Genomic DNA, 26,817 nt, shown 5'->3' with positions numbered 1-26,817 from the left:
CCTAATAGTTGGAACTGAGGGTAGGAGAAGAAATAATAGAAGTGTGGGGAAATAGAATAGCCAATGAGATAGCAGGAAAATGCAAATAAAAACAAACAAACAAACAAAAACACCACAATAGAAATACAGAAGATAGCTGAGTGGCATATGAGGCTATTCACATTTAGCTATTGCACATGGACAAAAAAGAACATACCATATTGGAAGAGTTATACTATGAGAGGCTCAAGGAGCAAAGAAGTTAGTGATATGGTAGTTATGGAGTTGGATTAGCCTATTCTACAGAATTGAGATACTCATCTGAATTAAAGAATTAATTGGGGATGAGCTAAACCAATTTAGTGTCACAAACATAGAACCACTGAGCAACTGTTAGTCAAAGACAAGCAAATTTGAGTCATAATTACAAGAATACCTTCCCACACTCTGGTTTTTCATGTTAAATTAACATAACATTATTTTTGTGTTTGCTTCCTGAATGTAATTAATGTATTAGATGCCACCACTATGGAAAACATTGCGGAAGCTCCAAACATAAAAATAAAAATTGTATTACAATATGGCCTAGAAATCCTGAGTATATACTTACGGCAGATAAAAATCTTATTACAATATCTGAATTCTTAAGAATAAGAGACTTTGAAATGCTCACCCCTAAATGGGATACCTATACACTCTTCCCCAAAGGCTCAGAGATCTCTGCAAAAGATGGGCTTGAAAAACTCTAAGAACCAAAGGTACCTGATGATCTTAAGGAAACTGTTTTCAAGACACAACAAGGCAGATGCATTTATGAACTCACAAGGACATAAGCTGCATAAAACCTGCTAAAGCTCAAAACAGACAAGTTCCAAGCATGGAAGAGAAGTCGGGTGAACATGAAATTCCACCTCTAGCCAAGGAGTTACGGGCATCAGATTGTTGCTGGGTCAGGAAAAGTCAGTTTTCTTCAACAGAGTGATAGATACTTGGTCATAATCTAAGCCAGGTTCCAGGTCCAGGAGTAGTCAGTCAATACAATGTGAAACTTATGGATTTTTTATTTTTAAAGAGAAAGAACCTGAAGTTGGGTGGCTAGGGAGGTCGGAGAAGATCTAGGAAGAATTGGCATTTGAGAATAATATGATAAAATATACTCTATGTAATTATCACAAAACATGAAAAAGATACTTTAAAAAAGATATCTAGGGTCTGGAGAGATAGCTCAGTGTATAAGAACACTGACTGCTCTTTTAAAGGACCCTGATTCAATTCCCAGCATCACATGACAGCTCACAACTGCTGTAACTTCAGTTCCAGGGCTCTAACACCTTCACACAGACAGACGTTTTTATAAAACAAAATTAATTAATTTTTTTGGAAAAGATATCTGAACTCTCATATTCATTGCAGTATTATACAAAGAGCCAAGATAGAGAAATAACTTCATTATCTCCCCCATGTAGTGAGCCTTAAAAACAGTAAGACCCTGTCATTTGATCCAGCATAGATTGATACAGAGACATGCTTATGCACTAAAATATGCATGCACTGCATATCATTTGTGATAAAAATGATAACATTTCTTTTGTGATAAAATATGAATGCAATGCACTAAAATATATAGCACCTAACCTGAATGACACATGGAATAATAAAAACAATGTCAAACTGAAAGTAATAATACTTAGCAGTGTCAGGGGAAGAACTGGGAAAACATATAGGAAAATACAGGCTAAAATCACACAGTAGCAGGTATGGAGGATGAATAATGCTCACGTTTAATATTTTAGGTTGGGAGTATAGTTGATAGAATTGCTCTACAGTTTTTTAAAAGTCAATTTTATCTGCTGTATCAAAAAAGAGACTATATAAGATGATTGGTATGTTATATTTCGTCATTATCTTACCATCTTACTGTTTGAACATATCCTATAATTTGTTATGAACCTATAAATCAAATAAATAAAATAATGAGTTTTTGAAATTGTTTGATATATATTCAAAATAGATAAAGATTTATAAAATATCTTTGGTGTATAACCACGTACTACTGGCTGTGAAAACTGGCTACACTTGATTTAGAAGAGTAATATGTATAAATATCTCTTTGTCTTTTCTGCTACCATACGTGTGATCATATAGGAAATAAATCAATACTGGTTTTTTTTTAAGTGTTTAAGTGTATTGCCTGCATTTAACTATGTTTACTACCTGAAGGTTTGTGCCTGTGGAGGCCAGAAGGCACTGAATATTCTGGAACTGGAGTGATAGACGGTTGTCACCTGCTCTTTGTGTGCTAGCAGGTAGCTCAGAGTTCTCAGTGGGGGCGGCAAGTGCTCCAAAGCCCTGAGTCGTCTGTGGTTTTTTCCCATGGCAAGCTTCTCAAGTGGTCATTACTTCTGGCTTCTATCTCAACCAACAGTTTTAAATCTTCCTTCACAAGCCTTTTGCTGTGAACTAGTATTGATACAAATCATTGGCATGTCTTATTATTTTCAATTTTTTGTACCATATAATTAATGGGAGAATATATAATTCCTAAGAGCTTGGACCTTGATTGAGAACACGAAGCTAACATTTTTATAGCAATCGAAAGATTGGTAGTATGCAGGCCTTACTTAAGGGAAGGAATGTCCCAAGCAGACAGGAAGGGAAAGTATTGTAGACTCCTCTGTAAATGCCTGAAGGGCTACAGTTGCCATCAAATCCAAATGTGAAGGGAACAGACAGACCTTTTTAGGAGCTACTCCCTGCCCGCTAAAGACCATCTACCGACAGCCTCAAGCCTCAGGCAGCCAGAGGCAATGCTTGCTAGCTTATGAAGCCCTGTTAACATCATCTGTCTGTATTTCTTCTCTATCAGGGTGGAACCTGTACAACACTGAGCTGGAAAGTAGCACAATCTCCAATGAGGAAATCCACCTGATCCTGGGCTGAGCTTCTGGGAGTATCAGAGGAACCTCTTCTACTCATGACCTTCCAGGGGAGGAAGGGACTCCAACTAGAACTCAGCAGTGTTTAATGTGCCTACATTTCAGGAAGGAAGGCCCGGAATTTAAGCTGAGGTTTAATTTTTTGTTAGTCTCTGCCCCTTGTGATCCCATTTCCCACGTAAGAGGGATCCTGTCTCTGTGCTTTTGATGTTATCACCTGCTGCTGAACTGAGAGAACACACCTGACAGATTTCTAGATAGAGTTTTAAAACATTCTCTGAAAGTTTAACTCCCAGGGCATAAATTACTGACATGGTGAAACACCGATACCACACTTTTTCTTTAAGTGAATGTGTCCATCAGAAGATATTAACTTTTATATTTTTCATACGGTCCACAGGTAACAATTTCCAATGTATGGTATGTCAAACTTAGAGAGATGTACCAAGTTTAAAATCTAAAGCAGTGGCAAAAGAAAAACAAAGGTCTATTTGTCTTCAAGAAATTATTTAATGCTGAGTCCTGCACATTTTCATCTGGTCTAATATACTGAACAGATGCTGTTTCTCTGTCCACATGACTTACCTTTTCAGTTCTCTTAAAAATATTTATTTACTTGATGTCTGAAGGTTCAAACAAATGTCATTGCCTGCTATCAAAAATTTTACTATTAAAAACAAAGAAGAATATCTGTTTTCAGGCCTGACCATTTGGTATTGGACAACCAATGCATGAGCTGGTCGCTGGGGAAGACTGTTTTTCCTGTTCCCAGCATTCCTTAGTTGCCTGTAGTGCTTTGTATACAATCGGAGTCACATATACATACTTTTATAAACACTAGCAGGTTGCATTTATTTATTTAGCAAACACACACACACATACACACACCCACCCACACACACACACACACACACACACACACCAACAACAACAACAAGAACTGATGAAAACAGAGGCCACACACTTGAATGTAGGGATATATGGGAGGTTTGTAGGGAGAAGAAAATGATGTGATTATGTTACAACATCAATGATAAAAGAAACAATTTAAAACTAAACTAATAGTTAATCATTAAAAGCCAGACAACAAGGCAGGAGCCAGATTGGTGGTTCATGCCTTTAAGTCTAGCACACTGTGGGCAGAAGCAGGTGGATCTCTGGGAATTTGAAGAAAACTTCTTCTACATAGCAAGTTCCAGACCAGATAGGGGTACATAAAGAGACTTTGGTTTAATCCATATAATGACAAAATAATGGCTTTTATCTGAAGCATGCACTATTTTATTTTATTTTAAGACAATTTGAGATTTTAAGAGATGATTTTAGTCATAATTTCTAAAATACACAAAAATTTAATTTTATGTCCTTAGAATAGTTTAAGTTTACTGTCTTAATATTAATATATACTACATGCTAATGTATATTAATAGAATGTCAACAATAACTAGCCTTTCAACATTTGGACCTTATTTTCCTCTGGGTGTCAATACATCCATCTAGAAAACGAAGATATGAGCAGACAGTCTTCTACAATTTGTTTCTACTTGTTATAAATTAAAAGGAAACTCCAGCTTTGAACCTCTCATGATTTGAGTTTCATGTATTATTATCTGCAGAATGTAAGATATGTTTTTACTCGTGTATTAAAGGAGAGCAAATAACAGGTGTATTGAGGGATCCAGAGGTTTACCAGAGAACAAGCCCTCAACAGTCTAGGACAATCTGTGCACTAACTGTACACTTTTATAAATGGTAGGATCATATTTTAAGGTCAAGGAAAACATAAAGCTGAGCACATGATTCAATCTAGTACTTTCCATTCTGGCACTTGGAGAAGAAAGGAGGGGACATATCGGTGTCCTTTGCCACCAGAGATGTCCCTCTGCTGTGATGAAATGGGACCTGTCAAGGTTTAAAAACAGAACACCGTCAGGGCCGTGGCACCACATCTTGGCAAGAAATGCTTTGCATAGTTTCCACCGTCACAGCGCTCCTTGCCACTCACACCCTGCTTCTATTTAAGGCCCAGACAACTCTCTCAACCTCATTCCTGCCGTAGCCAGTGTCCAGGCTGTCTGCAGAGAAGAAACAGGTACCATGGCTCCAGGAGAAAGGGAAAGGGAGGCGGGGCCGGCCAAGAGTGCCCTCCGGAAGGTCCGCACAGCAACCTTGGTTATCAATTTGGCCCGAGGTTGGCAGCAATGGGCGAATGAGAACAGTACCAGACAGGCCCAGGAGCCCTCAGGCTGGCTGCCGGGAGCCGCTCAGGACTCAGCTCACACTCCTAAAGAAGCCGGTCCTTACCAGCATGTCCCCAAACCTCCATCTCCAAAGCCAGATGGAGACAGAGAGGGGCAACGCTCAGAAGAAGCCACCGAGGTCTCCCACATCAAAAGGAAAGAGGTGACCAGAACGGTTGTCAGCAAGGCTTATGAGAGAGGAGGAGATGTGAACCACCTGAGCCACAGGTATGAGAATGATGCTGGCGTGTCTGAAGCTACTCCGCCAGAGAATGACATCGACAGGATCCTTCTCAGTCACGACTCACCGACGCGGAGAAGGAAATGCACCAACCTGGTATCTGAGCTGACCAAAGGCTGGAAAGTGATGGAACAGGAGGAGCCCATGTGGAAGAGTGACAGCGTAGACACAGAGGACAGCGGCTACGGAGGGGACATGGAGGAGAGGACTGAACAAGATGCAACGCATGTGGCTCCTGTCAGAATCAAACGCCCCTTGCTCTCCCAGTAAGTGAATGCATCCTCTCAGTCACCAAGGAGTTCCAACGAGTGCTAAACGTATAGCGATCAGACGATGAATTGCCAGTTCCAGTAGGTCCTTTAGGGTAGCACACCCCTGGGCTGAAAGGGCAGTGCTCACTTCTTCGACCGTGGCTCTTCTGGTCCGTGCCATCACTGATTTACCTCCAAGTGGGCACTGCTGTCTGCACTCTTCTCGGGCTTCCTGAATTAGATTTGTACATGGACCACATTCTTGGTGCGGTGGAAATAAATGCACGTGAGCTTAGAAAATGAGACGCCCAGACACTAAGACACACCAAAGTCACAGGAGCAGTAAGTGAAGCAGCTGGAAAGGTTGATCCAGAGCATGTGCTGTGATCCCCATGCTACTCGAATTCCCTTAGCATAGAGCAAGATGTCGGTTTGATTGACATTGGTAACCTCCGAAGTGCAGGGTTTTAGTACAAGGGCTTTAAAACAGAGAAAAAAAATCATGGCCTCTTACTTTTCTGTGTGTGTATGTGTGCACATGAGTGTGTGGGTACATTTGTGCATGCACGTGGGCACAGGAGGATGCCAGGTGTCTTCCTCTGTCTCTAGCCACTCATATACAAGAGAAGGTATCTCATTGAACTGGAGGCTTGATATTTTGGCTCACCTGGCTGGCCAGCGAGGAATCAGTTTATCTGCTTTTTTTTTTTTTTTTTCAGTGCTGGGCTTAAACAAGCATTGGCTAGACCTAGAATGTATTTTTTTATTTTATTTTTGTGTGGGGCCTGGGGATTCAAACTCAGGTCCTCATGTTTGCATAGCAAGAACTCTTAACCAATGAGCTATCTCTCCAACCTAGCTTGATAATTAAGCCCGCTCCCTACCCCCACTCTAGTAAAAAGAATGCTTTTCTTGGACTTTGGAATAGTTACCAATTTGTAAAAAGAATCAGAGGCCTGGGTCTCAAGCTTGTTAGAAAGGAAAACAAAGGTCAAAATTGCTGATCAGCAAAGATGGCACTGCAATTTAGATGGTAATCTTGACACATGACCTCCCCCACTCCCTGACAGCCCCTGGGCAGTGACAATGACCAGCATTTCTGTGCATAGGGTAATGGAGACCTGGGATTCTTTAACCACAAGGACAAGTGGGCACTGACTGTGGGGCACTACAACCCCACATGTACCCTTCATACTCATCCCAAACATGAACAGGGAACTTCCTTAAGACCCCTTGACCCCTTGACCCACTGAAGCTGCGATTCCGGTGCAGGAAATTTTCTAGAGACCTCTCAAGCTTAAGAAACTGCAAAACACTTATATTGTGTATAGTTATGGATGGGGATTTCCCCAGTTAGCCTTGCTGCATGTTTACCGCCCTCTGGCTCTGAAGACAAACAAACAAACAAACAAATAAACAAACAAAATGCAGTCCCTTCCCATTCTAGCCTAACAGTGAGAGGACTTAGCCTGAAATGAACACAGGAATTAATGAAATTTCGCCATCTAGTGGATGTTATTTCCTTGAAAATAGCTTGCAAGGGTGCATTTAAACCCTATGTGTGGTGTCTGCCCTTGATGGGCTGCATGTGTCTCTTTGATGTCTGCATGTGTGTCTTCCTCACAGCAAACACTTGCACCCTGGCACTGGGATGATGTAATGAGTCTCATAAACTCGGGCTATCCTCATGACCCCAGGGACAGAGGTCTGAAACGCTTTAGAAACAGTTAAGCAGTTACTGGGTGATTCACTGACCCCTTTGTCACCTGAACCCATTTGTCACTGAGAATTTAGAAGTTTGTATCTTGACAGATAAGCCTGGCCCTCTCTCTGGCTTAGAGCAATGATTTAGGAGTGCTCTTAGGGTCCTGTCACTCCACTCATGGAGACAGTGCAAGAACTCCTTGTCACATCTTCAAGTCCAAAGCTTCCAGGTGTGAGGCTACTTAATGCTCTAAAGGTGGGTGCTTTGTGAAGATGGCCTCCTTCCTCTGCTATAGACTCAAGCAGTATTTCTTAAGAGTCGCATCCCGACAACTTAACTTGGCTTCAAAGTCTAATCTTAGCCTACTGCTTGCTTTGTGTCTTTAGGGTGCTCCTTAATCTTTTTGGCTTCAGTTTCTTCATCAACACAGTTGAAATATTATCCATACTAAAGGTGCTTGTGGAGAATAATAACAAAGTGTTCAGAAGAATACCAGCATGCAGGGTTCAATAAGTATTTTTGGTCTTCTACCTGCATAACTCAAGACTTTAGACATGGGTGTTCATCATTGACTCTAGTGTAAATAGGCTTTCATAAAAACAAACAAACCAATAAACAAACAAGGAATTCTGTGTAGAACTACTCCAATCTGTCTAGTAGTACCCAAAAGCATGTTTGGGAAATGGCTGGTATCAGAAGCCCTCTAAGAACTGATTCCAGTTCAAGAATGTTCTTGACATGCAACACTTTGGTAGATAGTCTCACACTCTATGTAAGGAAGGTTTTGTGGTTTGTTTTTTAGAGCTTGAGTTGAATATTAGTGGCTAATCCACTATTCTTATTGATGAAGTAGTAACACATATCACGACAGAAACTATACATGGGAAGTACGTAGGGTCCATGGCACTTGCTGTTCACCTAGTCACCTTGTTTCTTCACTTCTCTCCTCTAGGGCAAACAGGTACTCAGAGACACTCAACTGTAAGGCCCACCGGAAATACAGTCAAGTGGACAACTTGAAAGGCAAGTGGCAGCAGTGGGCCGATGACCACATACAGTCACAGAAGCTCAATCCCTTCAGTGAGGAATTTGACTATGACCTGGCCATGTCCACTCGACTCCACAAGGGGGACGAGGGCTATGGCCGTCCCAAAGAGGGGAGCGAGACAGCTGAGAGGGCCAAGCGGGCCCAGGAACACATCCATCGGGAAATCATGGAATTGTGCTTTGTTATCCGCACGATGGCTCGCCACAGACGAGATGGCAAGATCCAGGTTACTTTTGGAGAACTCTTTGATAGGTATGTTCGCATTTCTGATAAAGTGGTGGGCATCCTCATGCGTGCCAGGAAGCACGGACTGGTGCACTTTGAAGGGGAGATGCTATGGCAAGGCCGAGACGACCGTGTTGTGATTACTCTCCTTGAGTAATCACCCAACGAATCAACTCACCGTGGTTCTATTAAATGATAATGTAGTACAAGTTCGGAGGCAAGTTGCTCTGGAATGTTATCCATATTAAATGATTTTATATCAATGGCGTTTGGTACTGTTTCTATGAGGTTACTATATAAAGATTTCAACAAAAGAAACTTGAGAACATTTTAGAAGACTGTAATACATAGTCAGTATATTGATATTTGGAATTCTACTTACCCTTTTAAGCAAAAATTTCTGGCCTTAATTGATAAAATTATTACAAGTTGAAAATTACACATTACAGGTAAGAAAACTGACCTTAGATAAAGTAGAAGAACAGCATCTCAAAGTAATACTTTAGGGGAGAAAAATCCATTGAGCTGAATAAAATTTAAAGTTTGGCTTAAAAAAAAAATCATAACTAACTCAGAGTAGCCTCCAACTCTATTTAAAGTTGGCCTCCAACTCCAACTAAGGACGACTTCAAAACCTTACATGTCAGCTTTTCCTCTGTAGTGCTGGGACAGCAGGCTTACATGCAATCATTCTCACTTTGTTAAAGTGTTAGGGCACAGACCCAGGGCCTCATGCCTGCTCAGGAAGTATTCTATTTCTGAGAATATTCTCCACTATTTTGAGAAGAAAAAAAAAAAATCACAGCACCTTTGGTGCATAAACAAAGTTAAAATTCAAGATGTTGAAGATCCTCTGTGTGGTTCGGTTCCAGCCAGAAACAAGTCCTGCAGAAACAGATGCTCTCAGTGGCCTAATGATGCACAAAGATGGGGCACACCAGTGAAGTGGGGCACAGGGGGAGGTTCAGGCCTGTCTTTGTGGAGCTTCATGATCAGGTTTGATTTCTGCTGAAAGTCTTACTGGGCAATGCTGCTTATGTTTATGTTCATAAATGAACAGGAAATATAGACATTCTATGAAGTGAATATTTAATAGAGAAATACCTCATAGAATCATTTAATTTAAAAACCTGGAACATATTTCCTTCCTGTTCTAATAAAGAAAATGTTATAAAACAAAAAACTTACCAAAACAAAGAAACAAACACAGTATCCATTCTTCTGGGGTAAAGAAAATGCTAATTTAATACAAGGAAGTTAACACTGACCTGCCTATGACAAATTTTTTCCTTAGTGTGTACTGTAACTCTAAAGCCAAATGAATAGAATGTGAGAATATCTCAAAATAATAGGAATTTATAATTGTTACATGTCAGACATAATACTGATTAAACTACTAGAAACTGTCAATAATGATTGCTTCAAACTAAAAGTTCCAACATGTTTAAGGACAAATACACGATTTTGTTGCCATACTAGTCTGAGTCACTAGTTCTGACTCATATTCCTAGTGGGATTTCTTATGTATACACACACGTGTTGCCACCGTAAGAAGCATGTCAGAAAGAAAACCAGCAGAGTGGGAGCTGTTACAGTTTTTGTTGCTTTTGTATTATTTTTAGATTAGATTCCCAAAACACTTTGTGTGTGTCCGAAATAAAACAAATTCAGACTTGAACTTGGGATACTCCCAGTATCAGCATTTCAACTAATGCTTCAACGAGTTCCTGCTTCCTCATCTCTGCATAGAAAGATTTTGCAGGTTCTGGCATAAGGTTACTCAAAGTTCAATTTGTTTGAACTTAAGAATACACTGAAAACCCTTTCTATATTGTGTGGCAAAGTGAGATCATGTCTATTCTCAGCTTGTTTCTGGGCTTTAACTTCCGAATGTCAGTTCCTTTCCTGATATCAACATTTCTCATGGTACAGGAGGAACAGCATGTAAGCTAGAATCCTGAGTGAGGGCTCTAAGGTCGCTACACCCCTTCTTAGAGGGAATAATGGGTTTCAGGCGCATCTTAGCAGTAAGCTCACAATGGTCACCATAGCTCTCTAGTAACACAATGAGTGGTTAATGCTATGTAGATTTTTTTCGTATATTCTATTTTACTGTGATTAATATTGAATTGTAAGATCATTAATTAGTCCTATATTTTTTTTTCCTCACTTCAAATCCAAAACTATTCTCTCCCTAAAGGACAGAGAAATCTGTACTTGAAAATGTAGAGAACATTTTGACCAAAAAGAAAATATGAGAAAGCTCAGGAAACAAACTGATGGAAAGACCTGTTTTAGCCACAAGGTATATAAAACGATTCTATTTTATGAGAAATAGTTCTAAGTTCCTAGCGGCATGCACCTGCTCTCTCAAGCCCCACGTTTTCCCCTTAGTGTTCAATCCTTCCCAGTTCTGCTTTCCCCTTCCTTCCCAGTGTGTGCAAGTTGCTGACTCCCTGATTCAGTCCCTTCTCACTCTGCTCACAACCCAAGAACGGAACAGCTGAGCTTTGGGCCACTTTTCTTCCCATATTGTGTAGTAAAATTACATCATACCCATAAATATTTTTCCCCCTTTCTTTCCCTTTGAAACACAGTCACAAAAGAATACACATGGAATGCAGTCATTGATAAGTGGATATTAATTAGCCCTGAAGCTCTGAATACTGAAGATACAGTTAGCATATCAAATGATTCCCATGAAGAAGGAAGAAGAGGGCCCTAATCCTGGAAAGGATTGATCCAGCATAGTAGGGGAGTGCCAGGACAGAGAAAAGGGAGAGGAAAAGACAGGAGAATGGATGGAGAGAAGAGGACTTATGGAACTGGGGCGGGGGACTGGGAAAGGGGAAGGCTTCTAGAATGTAAAAGAAGAATACAGAAAATAAATTTAAAAAATTAAAAAAAAAAGAAAGTAAAGAATTTAGTTGGGCATGATGATGCATGCTGTTTCTGGCTGCTTTATTTCACCTGACACTAGCTGACGATATTTGAATGGAAAGAACTTCAGTGGGGGAGAGGCCCTTGGTCCTGGCAAGACTGGTAGAGGAATACCAGGACAGGGAAGCAGGGTAGGGTTGATTAGGGAAGGGGAGATGGCTTATGGAATTTTCAGGGGAGAGGGGAACCAGGAAAGGGGACATTTTAAGTATAAATAAAGAATATGACTAATTAAAAAAGAAAGGTAATTATAAATAAACAAGTTAAATAAAAGCATTGTTTGTTTAAAAAAGAAAAAAGAAAAAAAGAAAGAAACACCAGTTGGTATCCTCAACAGAGATAACGTAAAATTATTACGGAATGGAGGGAGCCATTTTTCAAGGTACAATAATAACTCTATGTAAGCTAGAATTTTTACTACACACACACACACACACACACACACACACACACACACACAACTCAGTCATTTTGAGTCATTGTAAAGCAAAGCATGCAGCCCATGCTGAAGTGGTGTCCCAGCATGGATGTCCACAGTTTACTCTTCGTACCCTGGGCACTTCTTAGTGCAAAGCTGGCCCATGCGTTTTACTTAATTCCTAGGCTGACATACATGTACTATTTCGAGTTTTCAGAGCATTTTTCATTGCATTGCACTGCCTTGTGCTCAAATATGGGGCCGATTCCAGTATGTGCTACAATTACATTGTACTTATTCATTTGGGTGTAAGTTCTCTCCCCCAAATACCTCTTGCATGTAAAACTTAAGCAATATAAAATCTATGTGCATATAAAATCTATATATATGCATACAAAACAGGTCATGTTCGTGTACGTGCTCATCAATATGTTTTGAAGATGAGGGAATTATGAAATACTGAAATCAACGTTCTGTAGGAATGACAAGAAATGAGTGCAGAGAAGAGCTAACATCTTACCAGAGTATACTAGCGTCCAGGAGCTTCTAAATATGGTGCATCTCACTGCCATTGGGTACATACAAAGGAATCAAGTTTGCTGGTCAAAGGAAAGTTCATTGCTTGGCTTTAGTTGATATCACCAAAAGTTTCCCACCTCACAATCACATTCCCTTTGAAATGACTATTATTGAGTGATTTTAAATCTTCTAGAATTGCCCAGTTACTTCTATAACTTTTCCTTGTTCATGGAGAGATTGTTCTGCCCCACCACCTCCCTTACAAGTTCAAAGCTTGTAAGGTTTCAACACTTTGGTCTCAAAAACAAGTTACTTACCTAAGACTACTGTTAGCTTTCACTTAAATACCAAGAATTACCTACCTGGGCCTTGAATGGTTTCTAAGGTTTTAGTTTGTGTCTGTCTGTCTGTCTGTCTATCTATCTAATCTATCCTCTTACCAGCCTTTCATATGATGTTGCCCAACTGCCAAGTTTATTAATACAAAGATATTCATTTGTTAATGACACCTTTAGTCTTATTACTTTTTGTTGTTTTTTCTAACAAAGACTATTCTCAGATTATGTTTTGCATCCTTTTACAATTATATTGACTTCTGCTCTATCTATATCTATATCTATATCTATCTATCTATCTATCTATCTATCTATCTATCTATCTATCTATCTATCTATCTATCTATATTTGCACTTGCTTTGGGTACAATTTCTTTTTCTTTTAGCTTGAGAGGGAAGCTCAGAGCGTTTTCTTATGCTGGTCAGTATTATTTGGTGAAAAGGATTTATTTCAAGAACCCTATTTTAAATTAGGTCTACAATTTCAAGGGGCATTTTATCCACAGGGATATTATCTTATTTCTTTAAAAACTTAGTATTTTGAAACAGAACATTAAATGTTTTCTTAAAATTGTTAATTCCTCGTACCATACTAGGGTCTGAATGGTACGTGCTTGTTTTTTCCTCTTTACACATTGGCAACATGACAATAACACATGTGAGTTCTTAAGTCAAAACCCTAAGGATGTCCGAGATATTACCCATATTTTTGGAACTTCATATATGTGCTAAACATATATATATACACACACACATACAAATATATATATACACACACACACACACATAGAAAATGTACTTTGATCACAGCTATCTTTAAATGCTGATACCCAGTTGGTAGCCAGATCTTGTCAAGCCCAATTCTTAAACCTCTTTCATACTTCTTTTCATTTTTATTGTTTTTTGTAATTTTTTTCTTATTGAGGCTTCATTTCCCCCCTCTGGATTTTACAATAGACTCGCTTACTTTTTTCTTCCATCTCTAGCTTTTTTCTCTATTAACCTATTTTTTCCACAGAGATTTTTCCTAAAGGGTGCATCTTTCCATGTTATTCCTCTACTCAAATAAGAAACTGCTTGGTGCTGGGCATGGAGCCCTTCATGACCCTGGGATGTCTGTCTGTCATGACCCTGGGATGTCTGTCTGTCTGTCATGTACTCTCTTGCCCTCCCCTGCAGCTCAAACCCATCAACTCCCTTGCAATCTGCTGGGCTGTGTTTCTCCAAACATTTTAAACAGCCGTGCTCCCTGTAACTCAATTCAAACCTCTATCTGTCACTCCCTGTTGCCACACCAACACAAACCACACTAGCAGAGCAGGTGAGGAGGCTGGAGTAGGCTATTACCAGTTCTTAGATATGGAAATGACTTGGTTACTGAATAAATCCAAACTCATTTGCATTTATGCATTTAATTTTATTTGGTATACATCTCTATGACCTTGTTGTAGTTGGAATCCATTGCAAGGTGTTTAAAGTTTTATGATTTAGTCACCTCCACAAAGACAATAATACTGCTGTGGAAGACCAATGGGAAGGAAGGGCACATTTATTTACAGTTCCTTATATTACAGCCATCTAACCTAGACACTAGTACCTGACTTGTAATGAGTGCTTTACACAGACGACGAAACGATGCTGTTTCTAGTCATCGTCAACAACAGCGTGTCATAGAACACCAGAGATTCTGATTAATATTATGCTTTCTTTAGATAGTTATCTAAACTGTTCCCAAAAGAACTAGGTATTTTTAAGAGTTATATAACTAAAACTACTTAAGCCAACATACTTGGCTGGTAATTTCATCTTCAGAATAATTTAAAGTGCTATAAGCAACCTGGCAGTCAACACTTTCTATAAGAACAAAACTATCTTTAAACATTAATTTACAAGATATACAACATTTGTGTGGAACAGCTGAATTTTCAGCACAAAGTCACTGTCACGTATAACAGCAGGATTTATTTTTTTGCATAACATGAAGCTCTGAAATTTAACTGATGAATTGTTGCCACATGGCTTATTGTTGGTTTCCTACAAGAAAGAATACAGTTGCTAGTTGATTCTATCTTTTCACTTTTGAGGCCACTTGACAATAAAGCTTGCACATTCACCAAGTCTACTGAGTTACAGTGTTGTCTACTACAGTCACTGCCCTGTTATAAGAGCAGATGCTAATGGTAACTAATAACATATACCACTTAGAAAATAACACGTTTTTATTTCAAAACAATTTTTTTTCCTTTTGAGAAGAAACAAAACAAAACAAAAATGTATTGGGGGAGTTGGTATGCAACAAGGCTGAACAAGAGAACTGTAAAACAGTGTATCTGACACAATGTTGAAGAAATATGCACGTTTTAGTTTTGTACTTATGATAATGCCCTATTAAGCTACAAATATGTAAATAGTATTACTTGCTTAATATATTAAATCCAATTGAATCATTGAATTCCCATTCTCCTCTGCCAATTTGTAAGTCTATCTGAAAATTCAGCGATGAAAACATGTGCCCAAACCTGCAGATTGTGTGCTGTGGTCTATGCCAATCAGACTGCACCTCCAATTTCATTGTCTTAAAATGAAATTGAGAATGTTTACAAAATGAATAAAGAGAATGCTGTAGTGAATTAGAACTAGAAGAGGTCTATGAACTATGTATTATTTTGGCATATGGTTTCTTATTTAGAAGAAAATGTAAGTAGGCCCAAATGTCACCTGTGCCAACTCCACCAGATACCAAAGTATCTGGGCCCCATTTCCTCAATGCCCTGTGTACACTGCTCTATAAAAAGAACCAATACAGATTAAAAAGAAGTTGAACAGAGCACCATCCAGTTAGGACTGAGATGCCATGAACTGAAGAGGTGGTGGCCTCGGTGACCCAAGTGCTGCACTATGCTGACAACCCCCACCTGCTGCTCCACTACTGGGTCCCAGGCCGTGGTGTAAACAAAAGAACTCTAGGACAGAAACATGATTTGAAAAATAAACTCCAAAATTATAGTTGCAGTAAATGGCCAAACAGACTGACTTTAAAGCACGAGTGACATATTAATTGTATTGCTTCTTGAACATTCCAAACGATGCGCTTGTCCATTCAGGTTTGGGCCGATGTCCTGCTACAACCAAGAGCACTGTATTTATTCAAAAGCCCAGATTTCAATGTCTTGGATAAAGAAATCTTCCTTCTTAGAAAGTGTATGATTCCCAAACGTTTTACAGGAATGACTTCTTCCATGGTAGAGATCTCCATCAAGCCAAAGAGCAAATTCTCCTCTGAAATATATCAAAACAAGTATCACCATTCGTGCCTCAATTATAAAATAATTAACTTGGTTTTTCAATGTGCACTTACTCAAAGCCATGAACTTCTCTAAACCTTCTCCTAGTACTTTTCTTTGTGGGACTGGTGGAATATTTTTTGAGTAAAAAATCATTTATTACTCAAATTAGGAATAAATACAGAACAATAAAGTTTATTTCACACTGCAATGACCTTTGGCATCTGGTATAAGTGTATCTTTACTACTTGATTACCTTCCTTTTCTCAGGGCAGGGCTCTATAGCTGCACTGTACCCCAAGTCTTTCTCTCTGTTGTACAGTTTTAGGTTTTTTAAATTTGGTTTTCTTACAGGTGTTAAAATTCATCTATGATAAAATGAGGGTTAATGATAAAGGTAGGACCGGAAAAAAAAAAAAAAAAACCTTAGTTATTCTAGATGCTTAGAAATATTGTGCTGTTAAAAACAGTATCAGGACAAGCAACAAGAGTGTCTAATCAGATACTTCTCCAACAGAGAGAAAGCAATGCTGGCTGTTTTTGTTTTTGTTTTTGTTTTTTTCTATTGGTAGCAAGACATGAAAAAGACTTAAACAGACAAGAGACATGATACTGGACTCCTTTATCAAGCAGTAGGAACAAGACAGAAGCCAGGTGTGATAGAGCTTAAAGTACCAAGTACTATTAACAGATTTCAGTGGAATGGACTTCAGAGTCATCTAGATAACTTACTTTGTAAATAATCTAAACCTATTTTTGAAGAATCTCATAGTGAAATGTTCAAGAGACTTACCCTCCACCACCAAATGCTAATGAATCCATGTCTCCTTTGATAAAAAACATATTATCTCCTGTCCACTTAAAGACCTATATAAATGAAAACCAAGTGTTGACTATATGTTGAAAATGGTCCTCCCAACACAACACACACACACCAACACCAAAGTTGTAGCAGAAAAGATTCCAGTCCTTCAGATTTCAGTGTCTCTGATTCTCTGTGAAAGCAGGTGGGCAACTCTAGCCACCTCTCTGTCCCTATTTCTCAGATCCTAACTCTTATACATAGTTCTCTCTTCTGGCATTAACTGTTCTTCTAAGATCAAACATAAATGTTTATAAACTGCTACAGGGCCAATATCTTTTTGGTGGGTTCAAATTTCTTGTTCATTATTTTTAGATTAATAACGCTTTTGATATTTCTAAATTAAAACCTTTGAAAAATAAGAAAAGGAAAACTAGAGTTAACAGTCTTGTATCTACTTTTTTCATGCATGCATAAAAGCCCATGTGGAGGTACACGCCCATGAACATGCATGCTGAGTCAGAGCCAGGTATCGGATATCTTCCTCTATGGCTCTCAGCCTTTGGCCCTGAGGCAGGGTCTCGGTGAACCAGAACCCGACTAATTTAGTATGACTGGCTGGCCACCAAGGCGTGACAGCGGCCGCCTGCCTCAGCCCTCGTCGTCAAGGCTATGGACACATGCAGCCAAGCCCAGCTTTTACAGATGCTGGGGGTGCAAACTCAGGGCCTCCTTATTGCAGAGGACCTTAAGCAATGACTGTTTCTTATACCCCAATATTACATTCTTATATATTTAAATATCATATGCTATAGAAAATTAACTAATTAAGATAGCCCTAGTGCTTTATGTTTTTCAAAAGTATTACATACATAAATACATACATATATCATATATACATATATACATATCCACACATCTTTCTTAGTAAGTTTTTAAATCTACTTCGTTTTTGTATATTAAACCATGGAACGCACAGGCAGTGGGCTCTGGTAGCTCAGGCCCCTCTGCATTAGCTCTCATGGTGTTCTTCTCTTGGTAGAACAGGCTGGCGCTTCAGCTAAACCCAGTTTCCTTTCTCTTGGCTTTTTTGTAAAACCCATTTTCCTTTACCCTTCTCAGGAAGCTATTTCAGCTCACAGCGTACGTACTGTGCTCAACATGCACAGTAATTCTCAAGAATCGTATCCTAAGCTTGCTTGCTTTTAACAATGCTAATAACATGATGGGTGACACTGTACTCTTCCAGGTTTATGATGGAACAATTTGTGGGACATAACTATGGATAGTACCCATTCCCGTGATGTTCTTGTAGATCTGTATATATGTGGCCAAAGGAACATTACCCAGTTTCCTAGAAGCTAGAGCACATTTGTATGCGGGCCTCTTCCCTTTGTGTTTGTTACTGTGGCAGGTTACTAGAGGACTGACTATGGTGGCCACAAGTTTCAATAAAGCTTTGATATTTCAGTTGCATATAAATAATAACCTCATTTATCAGATAGCTACATATAACACAAAAAGGTTTCAGCATTAAGCACAAATGCAGATTAAATCTGTAGCAACCATCAATTTATCATTGATATGTTCTATGGAGACAAAAGCACTAATTAGTCTGCATGAGCTTTTTTTTTTTTTTTTTTTTGGTTTTTTTCGAGACAGGGTTTCTCTGTGTAGCCCTGGCTGTCCTGAAACTCACTCTATAGACCAGGCTGGCCTCGAACTCAGAAATCCGCCTGCCTCTGCCTCCCAAGTGCTGGGATTACAGGTGTGTGACACCACTACCCGGCCTGCATGAGCTTTTATAACATCTCCTCTACATACTTGCAATGCTGAAATGACTTTTCTTACCTCAAATTCCGGACAGAATGTAAAGACAAATGTTTCTCCAGTCCCGTAAAAGCCATCGCTCACTTTAAATGGCTCTGATGCTAATGCACCAAAAACCTAAGGATGAGAAGGACACGCTCAGTGACAGGACTACTAACTTATTTCATCTGCATCACCCTCCATACACAGCTCAATCCAGTATAAAAATCAATCAGTAGTCCTGGTAACCTCTCCTTAGGGGAAAGGACAAGCTTCTGTGTTGTCGTAGTTCAATCCAGTACAAAGCACAGCAGCTTCTCAATGACTGCAGACAAGATGCCCCCTGGCTTTGAGTCTAGAAAGATACAGTGGTTATCTAAAAGTATTAAATATATTTCAAGAGAAAGAAGTCAGAGTACATAGACATATCCTCTACTGGATCACAGCTTGAAGAAAAATGGAATTCCTTTACTGTAGCTAGCATCCTTTCCTTCCTGCATCAGTACACACAGAATACCCTAGGGCACACCGTGACTTGGGTAGCCTTGAATGTTGAAAGCGTATACTATTTCCTAGTAAAGATCAAAAGAGGACGGAGACTCAGATATTTCCGTGCTCTGAAGCATATCATGAAAGGACAATGTAGAACCTTTACAGTTGCTATGTCTAACATTCTACCATTACAGTATCAATTTTAACAGCTTACATATAAAAGCTTATTTTATTTAGAGGAATGTGCATAAAATATAAATGTATAGTTCAATTACAATTATCATAAGTCTCAAAATAGAGAACTTCATCAGTCCTTAGAAAACTGTGTGTCCCTTCTCAGCCCCACTTCCTGGAGGATATATGCTCTGACACCATCATAAGGTCATTTTTCTCACTATGAATTTTCTATACATGGAATTACAATTACAGAATGCTTTACCTTGTGGTTTCTGAACCAGTATTATGCTTTCAACATTTATATATATGCTATGTGGTATGTACTGGTAGTTCACTTATTTTCACTGATTCTAATACCTGTTCCTGAGGATATCGGCTCAGGCACGTTAACTCTAGTTGGGGATGACTTTTAGTAATCTCTGCAGGGTTTAGACTAGACAACCAGCAGACAGCTAGCTAGGCACCTGGTACGTAGCCAACCCCGCAAGCCACTGGACTGCCACTGTCCACTACTGCATGAAGCTCCGTGCTGCCCTTTCATTACTGTCCAGGGGTGGTCGTGCTTATTTATAAGTTTCCTTTATTACTACACAATGACCTTTAACTCGTAAAAACTACCTATTAACTACTATGGGGAAGGAGTCATTTTCTTCAATGGTATAGCCACTAGTAAGTGGTCCACGCTCCAGGAACACCTCCTAATTAAACACTATGGGATACAAAATCCCATGTCCCTCACAAGATCAAAGTAGGAGGGGAACTTTGGGGAAGAGAAAGGAGTTCAGTTTGATAAGAACTGTAGAGGCTATTAGTGGCCAATTATGAACAAAATACATCATGTACATACATGAAATCAAAGAATAAATGCAAAAAATGTTTTTAAACATCTACTCATTCTTAAGAGTCTTTTAATTTCTCTCCCTTCCATTAGCCTCATTCTTATCTCCCTCATAGACACAAACACTTTCTGGACTCTTGACAGACCTAGCAGATTATGCTCACCTTTAAAAATGCTGGTAGGATAAAAACCGCCTCTAGCATAACTGTTTCCTTTCAACGCCAAACACTTATTTACTATGCTTACATCTAGCCTGTAGAACGCTCAGTCTTGTGCAATGAAACAAGGATTATTGATTCTGCACTAAAATGTATTAATGAAATACATTTTATCAACTAAGTAGCTCAAGGTTACAGGTAAAGGCCAAAGGATCTAGACGATTAGATTTCCATACCTGTCCATCACTGTCTTTGATCACCATTAGCACCGGAGTGTCTAACCCTGTCATTGTTCGATACAGGGTCTTCAAACTTGTGCCATGTTTCCCAGTCCCGTACACCAGAGTCCATGGATAGCCGATGGTTCTCGGGGGAAGGTGCTTAGTAAGCTTAGAGAAACAAATGCAGGGTTTACTTGACTGCAAGCCTCGGCAGCTGCAATATAATCACTCATGTGCAACGCAGGTTCAAAAAGGAAACGGCAGAAACCGTCTTCTTACTGATTCTGTGATGCTACAAAAGGACTTACACACTTTTTAGCAAGAAATATCATTGCCTACTAGAAAATGAGTAATGCCAAACCAAACTCACACCAGAGATAAGAAACACGGCTTGCTTGCCACTTGTACTGTACTAAATTAACAAAAATATTGGGTCAACTTTGAGCATGATTATTCAAATGTCAGATTACCAGAGCTTGAAAATCTTTTATAGCTATGACACTGAATAAATAAATTACTTTACGTCTCTACATGAATGATTTCTTCACCTACCAAGACTATGAACAACTATAATCTATAATTTTGAGAGCTCTGTTAACAAAGGCATGCAGTAACACACAGGGGACATGTAACTTGGCACATAACAAGCCACAGATTGCCAGGCACGGGGAGGCACGATCGGCCTAGCTGTGTATGGCAGTACTGTGGCAGCTGCTGTGGGACGCTCTGCTTTGCCCACTTACTCTTCCTGAAGAGGAGCGGCAGCAGCAGGAGCCCTGCAGCTGGAGAGGAACTGAGGAGGCTGCTTCCCTCTCATCGCACACACTCAGACGCTGCAGCGGGCATGGCATACCTTTTCAATCTGATCAGGCAGTAAGAGTTCACTGGGGTCACTTAGGTTTGGTCGGAAAGATTCAGGCTCCAGGTCTGCTTTTGCCGGAGCAGCCTGCTTTGAGTTGATGTCGTCCCTTGTAGTAATCTAAGGAAGTAAACAGCAGGACTATGTTCATAGACTGTGGTGACGAGCTCTGCACAGTTCAGCCTTCTGAGTTAAAACTTTACCATACACAGGTGGCTAAAGTGTTAGCAGGGCACAGGATGCTCCCATTAAGTACAGACAGCATGCTTGATGCACAATAGGGCAGAAAAAGTCCATTTCGTCCACAGCATGAGGAAGAACTGGCAGCATATGCTATATCTCCTGTTTCTGGGGGACAGGAAGCTTACACAGGAGCAAGAGAGCTGTTTAAGTAAGTGTTCTTTAAAATATGTGCTATTTTTTCCACACAAAATACAAAAATTGCCAAAATCATTAATAAAATTTCTTGTATCAAAATTTTAAAGAATGGTAGACTAAAAGTGATAACTTTCTCTTGGGATGTATGTGTGTGGGTCACTGACACTACCATTTGATAAAACTGTCTTCTATTTTGAACTTACTAAAAAAAAATTACTTTTCATAGGCTGGGACCAAACAATAAATATGAAGACTAATTTGTTCATAATTAAATGTTAGATGAATTGTTGTATTCATTTGTAAAATCAACACACTGATATTTATAAAGTGACAAAAATGGTAATTAAAAACTTTACTTTATAATCGATTGTTAGTGCATACATTTTCCATTAATTTTAGAATCTAAAACAAGTCGGTAACCCTAACAATACCGTAATTGAAAACCATAATTGTTGTTGATGAAACATTTCAACTAGAAAGCCCACAGAATCCTACTGGAGCAGATAACTAAAATGCAGCCCACCTCGGAGACAGTGCCACTCAGGCGTGGCGCCCTGGCCCACCAGCACAGCGCGTGCCAGGTCTAGACAGGATGAGATTTCAGCCAATGCATGTTTGGGAGCTGTATTGTCTCTGATGAGCAGCTAAATATGAAGGCTTTCACATCACTGAATTACCTTTATTTCAATGATGCGAAAGGTTAAAATGAACAAAACAGAAGCCCAAGGCAGCACTGGGAAAACTAAAGAAGAGCTGCTTAGTCAGCTTAGGAAAGCAATGGAAGCTTAAAGCGTACTTTTATAACAAGGAAACACAACTGAAAAATGAGTTTTCAATTTTATTACTTTCCTTAAACAACACAGATTATTTCAGAACATTTGAAGTAATGTATCTAGTTCAGGTGTCTTCCCTAGACTACCCCGAAGCACTTCTAACCAAGACTGCCTCAAGAACAGAACCAATTTGTCCCATTAAGATTTGATCCTTAGTTCCTACAGCTCAAACAGCCTTGAAGAGAAAATACTTAAGCCTTACTTTCCATAGGGGAGTTTATAATTTTCCTACCATCTGCTATCTTTCAGACTTTAGTCAATAAATGTTCAATTTACAAAACCAAATATTCTCCCAATGTCAAAATTAAATGAAAACTCATAGGTGATAGTGCTGAGAATAGTTCTCAAGGGGCTGAGTTGTGGTGGAAACTTTTCTAGTGAAAAGAAGATAGAGAAGAGGCAAAAAAGAAAAAGGAAAAACATAACAAAGGAAAGAAAAAAACGTATTTCTACAGCTCTCCAAGAAAAACCATTCTTCAAGAGAGGAATTTCCTGGTGGCTTATTTTAGTGCTTTATTCAAGACAAATCCTTCTAATGTGAGATTTGTCTTGAGAAAGGACACTAAAAACAAGGAGCATTTACTCTCCAAAGGAGTTTAAACTACAGAAGGGGGCACCTGGAGACGTCTGCAGAGTGTGCGCAGTTCTTCAGTGTTTAGAGCATCGATCCTGCGGTGATACTCAGCCACCGACACTACCTGAATATGGAAACAGGAAGACAATAATTCCACTGACAGTTGAGAAGAGAATATGTATATAAAAAGGAAAGAGGACAGAAAGAGAAGGGAAAGGGAGAGATTTAAATGGGAGAAAAGAGAATGGTAACCAAGCTACCTTTTCCTAGTTCACGCCAGATATGGTAGAAATTTATATAGAAACTATAGTTAAAATACATGCAGTGGCATACATTTTACCACTACATCCAACTGGTAGAAAATATATTTACTTTATAGGTAATTTAATATAGATTGGATTTAAAGCAGATTTTTTTAAAAGAGGAAACTATAACATGCTTTACAGATGCAGATGGCATTTAGTCAAAAGTGCCCTACAGTTTACAAAGAGAGTGGTTACCAACCACCATCGCGCTCAAACACAGCCGTGGTCCTAGAATTTCTTCTAGGCACATGTAACAAGCACACCCAACTGTATAACCATGAGAAAAGAGAAAAAAGGAAGGAAAAGAATAAAATTCATTTACAAAAAGACCAAGAGCAAAGGAGAAGGAGGGGGAGGGGGATGGAGGGAGAGAGAGAAAGACACACACACACACACACACAGATAGAGAGAGAGAGAAAGAGAGAGATCCAGCAATAGGAAAACTTTCAGAGGGGTGTCTAATTTACAGTTTCTTAAATCTGATACATAAATTTGGACACAGTAAAATGGACCTACACTATAAAACCCACGGGAGACCCAGCACAGTAAAGGATTTGAGGCAGCATTCACCTGCGATGCTGTGAGCTCTCACTTCTGCCAGGTCTGGGCACACTGCATGTGCACTTGGTCACTCTAGTCACTGCACCATGCTGTGACAGCAGAGCCCACCGGCTTGGACTAGTTTATACTAGGAAGTGCAGTATTCCCTGCTTACACGATGTCCTCTGGTTTAATTATGGCAAACATAGCTGTAATATGCTCCACGATCATTTCTCAGCATAAGAGTATTAAATTAATATATCTCCAGATTGTATTGTTAGAAAATTTTATTTCAAAAACTGATGTGCAAGTAGCTGATAAATTACATATACACTTGTACACACCTCAGTAAATATTTGCTTAGAATTAGGGCAGAATTTCCAATAACTTCTGAGATATCCCTCAAAATTTTTTGTCACCTTGCACTAAATATTTATGTAATATCGCACTGTTAGAAGTGACAATTAAAAATTCATTAAATAAAAAAATATTATTGCATATACTACATTAATAAATCTTCAGTTAAGATTTAAATCCATATACAAAACCAAACACATCAGTATTCAGACTTCTTTTGTTTTTAGTAAGTTGCCAAGGATTGTTTAAAAATAAATTTATGATTTGCTGTTGGTAAATGTTTGATTTTTAAAACTTTTTTTTATTCTATAAAATGTAAAAATTTCTGGGGTGAAAGATGGCAGGAACTAGTTTAAAGAGTACCGTCTGCTCATACGCCTCTACCTCCCGCTTTGGGGGTGTGTGTGTGCAAGTGTGATCATGTATGTGAACATGTAGAAGACAGACACTGACACTGCCGTTATCTCCCCTGATCTTGTTTTTGAGATGGTCTGTGTGAACCTGGAACCCATGGCTTCAGCTAGACTGGCTGGGGGCAAGGCTCGGGCCGCCGGCCTCCATCCCACCCCACCCTCTCTCTCACTGCTGCCTTGGTGAAGGACCATGTCTTCTCCCAGGTTTTTCTGAGCCTTCACTTCTCTGTTGTTTGGTCTATAGTGGTTATGCATGACAAAAACTCTACTGTATTACTACAGGGACGTTCTTAATCTTCTAAAACTGCCTAGACTGCTCTTCTTGCTTGGTGCTAAATCGGAAAGCCACATATTACAGGTAAGAACTATTACAGAAAACAGACAAAAAAAAAAAAAACCTTACAAGTTTCCTCAGGCCGATACAACAATTACAGATCTTCCAGACCACAACATAATTACAACAACTTCCCACAATACAGTGAAGGCAGAGATACCACAAACACATGGTGATTTTTCTGAGCTGTAGCACTTGTGACTCACCTCAACTGGTTATGGTAGGGGTTGTGGCTACAAAATGCAGTTAAGCTAACTCATGGCTTTGAAAGGCTTGTTTTCATTAACCACAACGAACTGGCTACCACGGAACACAGGAACAGCCCTATGAAAACCTGCGTGGTGGTGGCAGAAGGAACACTGGATCAGCCAAGCAACAGGATTCTACTGACAGGTACAGTGCGGCTCACCTTCCAGACCCTGGGGCTTCGCTCCAGCTGGGTTTAACCAGAGTACAAAGCAAGCCGGAGGGCTGAGCAAAGCAAAGGCCGCCATGTTTACAGAGGCGCGAGGGATGACTGACAGGCAGTGTCTCGGGAGCACTCTATGGCTGGGCTTGGATGTATCACATTTCCGGTTACCCCAGGAGTAAATCAGAGCCTGACTGGCTGGCTCCTTTCTCACCTGGAGCTTCCTCTCTAGATAAGGGAAGTATTTTATATATTTTGGATGACTATTTTGAAATTAAAATTTCAGTTTCAGAAAAACAACAATAAAGATCTGCCAATTAAAAAATTACTGGTCGTCATCATCATCATCATCATCATCAATAATTTTTAGTTCCTGGCTGGCCTGTAAATAACTATATGGGCCTGCCTCTGTTCCTAGAGCTCTGGGATTAAATCTGTGTGCCATCATCCCAGAAACAATACAGTTTTTAATAAAGATGAAAGAAAAAGATATGAAAAATGAAAACTCGTGGCCCTGTTTTTCACTTTTCCACATTCTACATTCCTAAGGGCCAGAGGATTCTATGTGCTGTTTAATGACACTTTATCGTGAGTCTCCTCAGTAAGAATCTTCTCATCCTGAAGCTGATTTCTGTGCTCCTTCCTTCGCACTAGTCTTAACCCTACTTTAAGTGCTACTCCTCTGAGTATACATTAAACACACTTCCTGAGGGGAAGTGAGCTTATGCTCACAAAAGGGTTAGTTTTATAAACACTTTAAAATCCTGTTTTAATAAACATCACTGAAAGGAGGAGTCATTAATATAATGAAGGATTGGCATTAAGAGTCCAAGTTTATAATGTAAATATCTAGTTTCTTTAATGTCAGAAGCCTATCTTTTCTCATTCTATGTTTTCTTACCTTAAAGTGTGTGTGTGTGTGTGTGTGTGTGTGTGTGTGTGTGTGTGTGTGTATGTATGCATGCATTTGTGTGTGTGTGCGCACAGGCACATGCGTATGCATACGTATGAGTGCTCGTGTGTGTATGGGACACAGCACATGTGTGCAATTCAGAGGACAATTTACAGATGCCAGGTCTCACATTCTACCATGTGAGTCCCAGGGACTGAACTCAGATCAACAGTCTTGGCAGAAAGTGACATTTTTACCTTCAAGGCCAACTCCCTGGCCCATTCAAAATTTACACACACACACAC

At 39.5% G+C, this 26,817-nt stretch overlaps 2 protein-coding genes across 8 annotated transcripts in view; one reads left to right on the top strand and one right to left on the bottom strand.

Moving 5' to 3' along the window:
* Positions 1-5,012: 5,012 nt before the first annotated feature.
* Positions 5,013-8,813, top strand: Abra (actin binding Rho activating protein). The gene is made up of 2 exons (XM_052161430.1): positions 5,013-5,662; positions 8,305-8,813. Exons 1-2 carry the CDS (start codon positions 5,013-5,015, stop codon positions 8,780-8,782), a joined length of 1,128 nt encoding a protein of 375 aa, XP_052017390.1. The 3' UTR covers positions 8,783-8,813.
* A 6,225-nt stretch (positions 8,814-15,038) lies between these two features.
* The window catches only part of Oxr1 (oxidation resistance 1), a 409,810-nt gene continuing 398,031 nt past the window's right edge, over positions 15,039-26,817 (bottom strand). For 4 of the 7 annotated variants that reach the window (XM_052160406.1, XM_052160410.1, XM_052160407.1 and 1 more), the window contains 6 exons: positions 23,306-23,386; positions 21,472-21,597; positions 20,634-20,786; positions 18,775-18,870; positions 16,915-16,988; positions 15,039-16,116 (listed from right to left, as the gene is read on the bottom strand). In XM_052160406.1, the coding sequence (XP_052016366.1) occupies positions 15,981-16,116; positions 16,915-16,988; positions 18,775-18,870; positions 20,634-20,786; positions 21,472-21,597; positions 23,306-23,386 (666 nt within the window). In that variant the 3' untranslated portion in view covers positions 15,039-15,980. The remainder of the gene's footprint in view (positions 16,117-16,914; positions 16,989-18,774; positions 18,871-20,633; positions 20,787-21,471; positions 21,598-23,305; positions 23,387-26,817) is intronic. The other 3 variants (XM_052160408.1, XM_052160409.1, XM_052160411.1) reach the window with 1 other exon arrangement.

The sequence above is a fragment of the Apodemus sylvaticus genome, chromosome 17, assembly GCF_947179515.1.
Source record: "Apodemus sylvaticus chromosome 17, mApoSyl1.1, whole genome shotgun sequence".
NCBI classification, from domain to species: Eukaryota; Metazoa; Chordata; class Mammalia; order Rodentia; family Muridae; genus Apodemus; species Apodemus sylvaticus.
The sequence above is the reverse complement of the archived record's forward strand: the minus strand, read 5'-3'. Positions and strand labels throughout refer to the sequence as shown.

Bases quoted from the DNA above. Each gene is read 5' to 3' on its own strand.
- Abra (XM_052161430.1), top strand. From the start codon at position 5,013: ATGGCTCCAGGAGAAAGGGAAAGGGAGGCGGGGCCGGCCAAGAGTGCC. The intron at 5,663-8,304 runs GTAAGTGAATGC...TCTCTCCTCTAG, and splicing joins AAACGCCCCTTGCTCTCCCA to GGCAAACAGGTACTCAGAGA.